Source organism: Stegastes partitus, unplaced genomic scaffold (genome assembly GCF_000690725.1).
Source record: "Stegastes partitus isolate 25-593 unplaced genomic scaffold, Stegastes_partitus-1.0.2 Scaffold1672, whole genome shotgun sequence".
Classification (NCBI taxonomy): Eukaryota; Metazoa; Chordata; class Actinopteri; family Pomacentridae; genus Stegastes; species Stegastes partitus.
Genome location: NW_007579403.1, coordinates 71,388 through 77,587, shown reverse-complemented (window position 1 = coordinate 77,587; position 6,200 = coordinate 71,388). Strand labels below are relative to the sequence as shown.

Sequence of the window (6,200 nt, the reverse complement as noted above, 5' to 3'; positions counted from 1 at the left end):
GGGGTAATGAAGCTGACAGGCTTTGTTATGAGATACGGGTGTGTGCGCTTGTGCTGCTGGATGTGTGTTTATGTGCGCTTGCTCTCTCTCCTCGTCTCACATCCTGTTTCGTTTCCATAGAAACGCGGGTACAGATCCAGGAGTCGGTGCGAGGCAAAGATGTCTTTGTCATCCAGACAGTGGCCAAGTAAGACATTATTAAGTTTTATCACAGTTTCCCCTCGACGCATCTCCCTCATATCGCATGTTTGTCTAACATCGCCACCCTCTGCTCTTCCTCTCCGGCTTCGTTAGGGATGTGAACACCACCATCATGGAGATGCTGATCATGGTGTACGCGTGCAGGACGTCCTGCGCTAGAAGCATCACGGGCGTCCTCCCCTACTTTCCCTACAGCAAGCAGTGCAAGATGAGGAAGAGGGGCTCCATCGTGTCCAAGCTCATCGCCTCTATGATGTGTAAAGCTGGTACGTGGGGGACAGTTGCTCAACAAACGCACACTTGCTTGCATTTGCATTACAAAGCAATCTGTTAAAAGAGCTGATGTCTGTGTTTAGGCCTCACCCACCTCATCACAATGGACCTCCATCAGAAAGAGATCCAAGGCTTCTTCAACATCCCGGTGGACAATCTGAGGGCTTCTCCGTTCCTGCTGCAGTACATACAGGAAGAGGTAAAACACACGTGTGATTTCCATTTTGTTTTTCTTCCACCCATTTCCCCTACATTACGATTCATTAGATCATTTGGTGAACTGTACCCAGAGTTTATGGCGATAACGGCGGCACTCGAGATTCTTCGTCTCTCTTCAAGGAACCTTTCAACTTGTTATTCCCATTAATGTTCTTACTGTGGCTGTTAGAGGGTCAGAAAAACTAATAGTGGCACAAAATGATGCATATCTGGGGCAAAAAGGACAAACTCCCTGCCAGCGTTCCTGAAATGTGATTTTTTTTTTTTGTCATGAATCATTTTAAACCTTTTGTGTTTGAGCAAAAGTAAACACAGAAGTCAGTGAACTGGAACGGCCATTTTGCCGGCTGCATAAAAACATTGAGTTCAGTTTCCTAAAAAAAACCCCACAAACCACTGCTCAGTATGTTTTGTGTGGCTGTTATGTCGCCACCATCGGACCAGTTGGAGGCTCGTTTTCATATAATGTCACATTAAAACTAATTTAACTAAAAAAACTCAAATTAATTGAATTCTTTTTAAATCCCTCCACCAGTTTCTGTTAATCCAGATCCAGGCTGTAGATCTGGATCTATAGTTTTCTACTACTGGGAGGCATTTGGAGAAAATATAGTTTGATCACCAGAATCCTACTTTGTTTTTAACTGCATGTGATTGAGATGCAGATCGCTAATTAAGCTAAGACCTCTGTCTTGACAATCCGACAGCCTTGCTATCCGACATTAAAGAAGGTTTTACATTTAGTGTCGGATTATCAAGTCATGACTGCACCTCTAAGTCGGCAGCCCAAGAACATCCCCAATTCAAGAGAACAGGATAAATCTACTATCACGAGTCTCAAGTCTTTTCCCATCCAGTATCAGCTGCTACACTTGTTCCATTGATAACATGTACATGACTTATTGTTGTAAGCTAGTTAGCCAGACATGCTAACATTCTCAGAAAAATCCATTCTCAACATGTGGAGATCAGAAGCCGAACAGCCCGCCAGGCTTTGTAGCTCAGATATGATCAGATAGCTGTTGTTCAGGTGAGGTATTCAGCAAGCGATCAATGGTTTCATTTCCACTGTTGTTGAACCCTCAGATCCCCGACTACAGAAACGCTGTGATCGTTGCCAAATCGCCAGCTTCTGCCAAAAGGTACGCTCTCCTCACTCACTGTATTTATAAACATGCTTGAACTGCTGAGCTGTAACTCATTATTTTTCCATCAACATGTTAATTATAAACTCCGGTTGTTCCTTTGCCCAGTGAGGTTCTGTTTACGTTCCACAGTAACTGTTAATGAGGCGACGTATAGCCCATGTTTATGTCGTTTTTTTCATTTCTCTTGACCCTTGAAGGTTAATCAGATAACGTTTTGAGCTGCCACCGACTTGTCCTCTCTGTCCGTTCAGGGCTCAGTCGTTCGCCGAGCGGTTACGTCTGGGTATAGCGGTGATCCACGGCGAAGCTCAGGACGCCGAGTCGGACCAGGTGGACGGTCGGCATTCGCCTCCCACCGTCAAGACCACTGGAGCCATTCACCCCAGCATGGAGATACCACGTAATGCTGGTTTTTAATCGCCATTGTTGAGCGTTTGTTTAAAATGCAGCAGGTCTCACTTTGTTCACTTCTGCTTCCAGTGTTGATCCCTAAAGAGAAGCCTCCGATCACCGTGGTGGGAGACGTAGGAGGACGCATCGCCATCATCGTGGTGAGTGGACTGGTTTGAACAGCAACTGAACCAGCGACACGCCGCTGACCGCCTGTTTTTGGTCGACAGATAAGTCTGAGCGGCGAAGAATGCAGTGAAGATAAGTTAACCAAACAGAGGCAGAGGTTTTTGTGGAGTAGTTTTCCACACAGTGAAGCAGGAGAGCTTGTAGGTGTGAAGCTTGTTCTGTTTCTACCTCAATAATTCAAACCGAGTCGAGGACAAAGAACGGCTTGTCGACACATTATTGACAAGGAACAACCTATCAGGTCACTTAATCCAGCTCCGATATTCAACGTTTGTCTCTGATAAACGTCAGTCAGCTGAACATCTCACAGACTCCTGGTTGCACAAAACAAGACACCTGACACATTTGGCCGTCGGACAATGAAGAAGAGCGTTTTGAACATTCAGGATATTTATAGAAAAGATTCACTGAGTTTGTTGACATGCAGGCTCCACATGTGCACACCAGAATGAGTGAGGGGCAGGAGGGAAACTCTAGAAGTTGTGTAGACATACTTCAGCTGCAGATCGGAGGATGTTGACCATAAACAGGTTCTCTGTGAGCAGCGTCTGTTGCCACCACACGAGGCAGCGGGACTAATTTGTTTACTGTTACCACAATTTAATGATGTAAATCAGCAGAACGAAGCCACATCTGAGTCAAAGTTAGAAACTCTCTGAGGCCTCTACCAGCCATATGAGCAAGATTCCAGGCTGCTGTTTTGGACACAGATGCACCTCCTAACAAAAATCACCACAACAACTTCAGTCATGCATCAAAAAATCCTGCATTTTGTCACACTGCAGTCTATATTACAGATAAACTAAAGCTCATAATGCCAGTTTCTAAACCCTTTAGAACTCAGTAACTCTCCACAAGATGTCTGTGGCCGCATCTTCCCACCAGAGGGCGCCATGCCGCTTCACCAGGCTGATACTCGACAGCGTGTCTTTAAACAGCTCCGTTTGTTTGTCCCGCAGGACGACATCATCGATGACGTGGACAGTTTCGTGGCGGCAGCAGAGACGCTGAAGGAACGAGGGGCCTACAAGATCTTCGTCATGGCAACACACGGCATCCTGTCCTCGGATGCCCCCAGGTTCATCGAGGAGTCGGCTATAGACGAGGTGCGCCTGCTTGCTTGCTTACTTACTCGGGCGGCTGTGGCTCAGGTGATGGGGTTGGCGGTTCGATCTCCCGCCCCTCCACAGTCGAAGTGTCCTTGGGCAAGATGCTGAACCTGAAGTTGCTCCTAAAGGCAGCCGTTGATGTGTGAATGGGTGAATGAGAAAACATGAGTGCAGTCCATTTACCATTTACTTCAGTCACTGTGTGGCTTTGCTCTGCCTGACCTCCCTCCCCTCCTCTCCTCACATCTCCCTCCTCGGTGTCTCCTCCCTGCAGGTGGTGGTGACCAACACGATTCCCCACGAGCTCCAGAAGCTCCAGTGTCCAAAGATCAAAACGGTGGACATCAGCATGATCCTGTCGGAGGCCATCCGACGCATCCACAACGGAGAGTCCATGTCCTATCTGTTCCGCAACATCGGCGTGGACGACTGAACATCCTGTCTCACACACACACACACACACACATGAATACCATTTGCCTTCTCAGACTCCAGAAACATAGAGATGAATGATAGTAGTGTACAAACACAGATATCCTACCTGTATCATAACATATGAATGCTAACCCTTTCCTTTGAGTGCAGCTTAACGTAGGACAAACACACACATAGACGTCCGAACACATTTCCACAAAGTAGTTTAGCTGTGACTGAACACACACACACACTCCGATGTGTCTGTAATGGACGTTAATGGACTACTGCCTAGCTCTCTAACGGCTGCCCTGTTCGTTAAAACAGTACAAACCTCAGCATCTTCTTTAGTTACCTCTACATCTTGTCTATTTTGTTTTTTGTTTTGTTTTTTTCCATAGAGATTAATATTGAATCTGTGCGTGTTAGACCACATCTGTTAGCGCCGAATGTCTACTTTCTGATGTAGTTTGGATTGTACTGATAGCGTGTCAGTGCCTTCTACAGGACACACAACACACAGGCCTTCGTCGTCGTCGTCTCTCAGCTAACCACCCCCCGTTATTAACCCTGGAATATGCAGCACCTAATTAACGAGTATCCGAGTGCATGTTTCGATCCAGACCTGTTTATTTTTTTTATTTATGTGGTTTCTGAATGTGCGACTAATCCAGTTAGTTTAGACGTTTACCAGCTAGCCATGTCTGTTGCCATTTGCACTAATCTGGTGTCAAATAATCTACTAATTGCTAAACTGGAATTAACACAGGGATGTATTTTCAAATCCGGTTAATTGGCGAGAGACGTAGTCACGAGTCATCCATATATAACGTTATGTGCCATCATTTCAATGCTTTTTTTCTCATGTTTGATATTTGTTGTACTGTCCCTCTGGATCGGCGAAACTCCAGATGTGAAGTTTTTAAAATAAAACAGCCACCCTTTAGTTTGTGTCAGAGAAAAAGGAGGGTTGTTCTTTATCATTTTGGAAATGGGTGTTCCTCCACCTCTTTAGATCACCGAGAGCGGATTAAGTTTGCTTCGATTATCTTGAGTTTCAAACTGTGGCGAAAGCTGGAAAAACTAAACTGAAACATTTTCTGACAAGAAATAATAAAACAAAAAAAAAACTTGACTGAAGCAGGTCTTTGTCACTTTGCCAGATGTTCCAAAAAATGTTTTTGTATTTATTTTCAGCACTTAATAAATATGACGTATGAACGTAAAGCAGCCCCGTTTTGTGGTGGTTTGTTGCTTCGTAGCGCCGCAACATGCTAACGACTCATATAGATGGTCACAGCTGCCTTCCATTGGTCTTGTTTGGATTATTGCAAGAGTTGACACAGATTACAGCAGCCAGACTCCTCGCCGACATCACCATCAGTTCAGCTTCTCTACCAGGATGTTTTAGAATTGATTTGAAGGCTTTATTAGTAACTTAAGACCTGCTCTGGACTACATGGAGGAAATGAGACGTCGTTCTTACCCGGTCACAACCCGAAGTCTTCCGTCAAATCTTTTTTCTGTTCGGGTCCCACGGACTGCAAACGCTTCATCCTCTTTCACATCCCTCTGAAAAACACATTTCTTTTCAGTTTTTTTCTGTTAAGTCACTTCTGTAAAAACCTGTTAGATACAAAGGCAGTCTTTGTCGATCAATGTTCAAAATGGTTTCTAAACATTTCTATCGTTGTCTACTAGTTTAATTTCATAAAGCACCTTGTAACTTAGCAGGTATCATTAATTTAATATGCCAGCATGCTCCCACTTGGTAGTTTTATTGTCATCGCTATTATATAAAAGCTTCTTTCTACAAAAATCTAGGAGGAAAATGTTATCACCTTTAAGAAGTAATACATAATCAGGATAAAAAAAAATTTTTTTAAAAAGCAGCGTTTCACTCCTCTTGGGTTTAAAGCTTCAAGCCTGTAATGACACCCAACAGCGATGTCATGGGGTCCTGGAGAACAGATGTGCATCATGTGGGATCAGATTTTCAAGAGGTGTTGGGTTACTTTTTAATCACCATCCCAGATGCCCTTGGATTTATCTTGACCACTGGGCTAAAATATATATTTAATGTAACAAAGCTGCAGTTTGATGGCGTTGACAGGTAGCATGGGATCGTAGGATTTGTTGTCTTCACTCACGGAGAAAGTTATGCGTTAGTCTCACTCATATTTAATTCTGATAAAATAGCTGCAAGTAACGTCAGCTGACATAAAATAAACTGCTAACTAACCAATAGATGAGTAAA

At 44.2% G+C, this 6,200-nt stretch overlaps 1 protein-coding gene across 1 annotated transcript in view; it reads left to right on the top strand.

Annotated features, from left to right (window-relative positions):
- Window positions 1-5,173, top strand: part of LOC103371945 (phosphoribosyl pyrophosphate synthetase-associated protein 2) — a 10,743-nt gene extending 5,570 nt beyond the window's left edge. The window contains exons 4-11 of the mRNA XM_008301441.1: window positions 121-187; window positions 295-467; window positions 558-673; window positions 1,780-1,835; window positions 2,093-2,241; window positions 2,322-2,392; window positions 3,380-3,526; window positions 3,804-5,173. Coding sequence (XP_008299663.1) covers window positions 121-187; window positions 295-467; window positions 558-673; window positions 1,780-1,835; window positions 2,093-2,241; window positions 2,322-2,392; window positions 3,380-3,526; window positions 3,804-3,962 — 938 coding nt within the window. The 3' untranslated portion in view covers window positions 3,963-5,173. The remainder of the gene's footprint in view (window positions 1-120; window positions 188-294; window positions 468-557; window positions 674-1,779; window positions 1,836-2,092; window positions 2,242-2,321; window positions 2,393-3,379; window positions 3,527-3,803) is intronic.
- The last annotated feature ends 1,027 nt before the right edge of the window (window positions 5,174-6,200 follow it).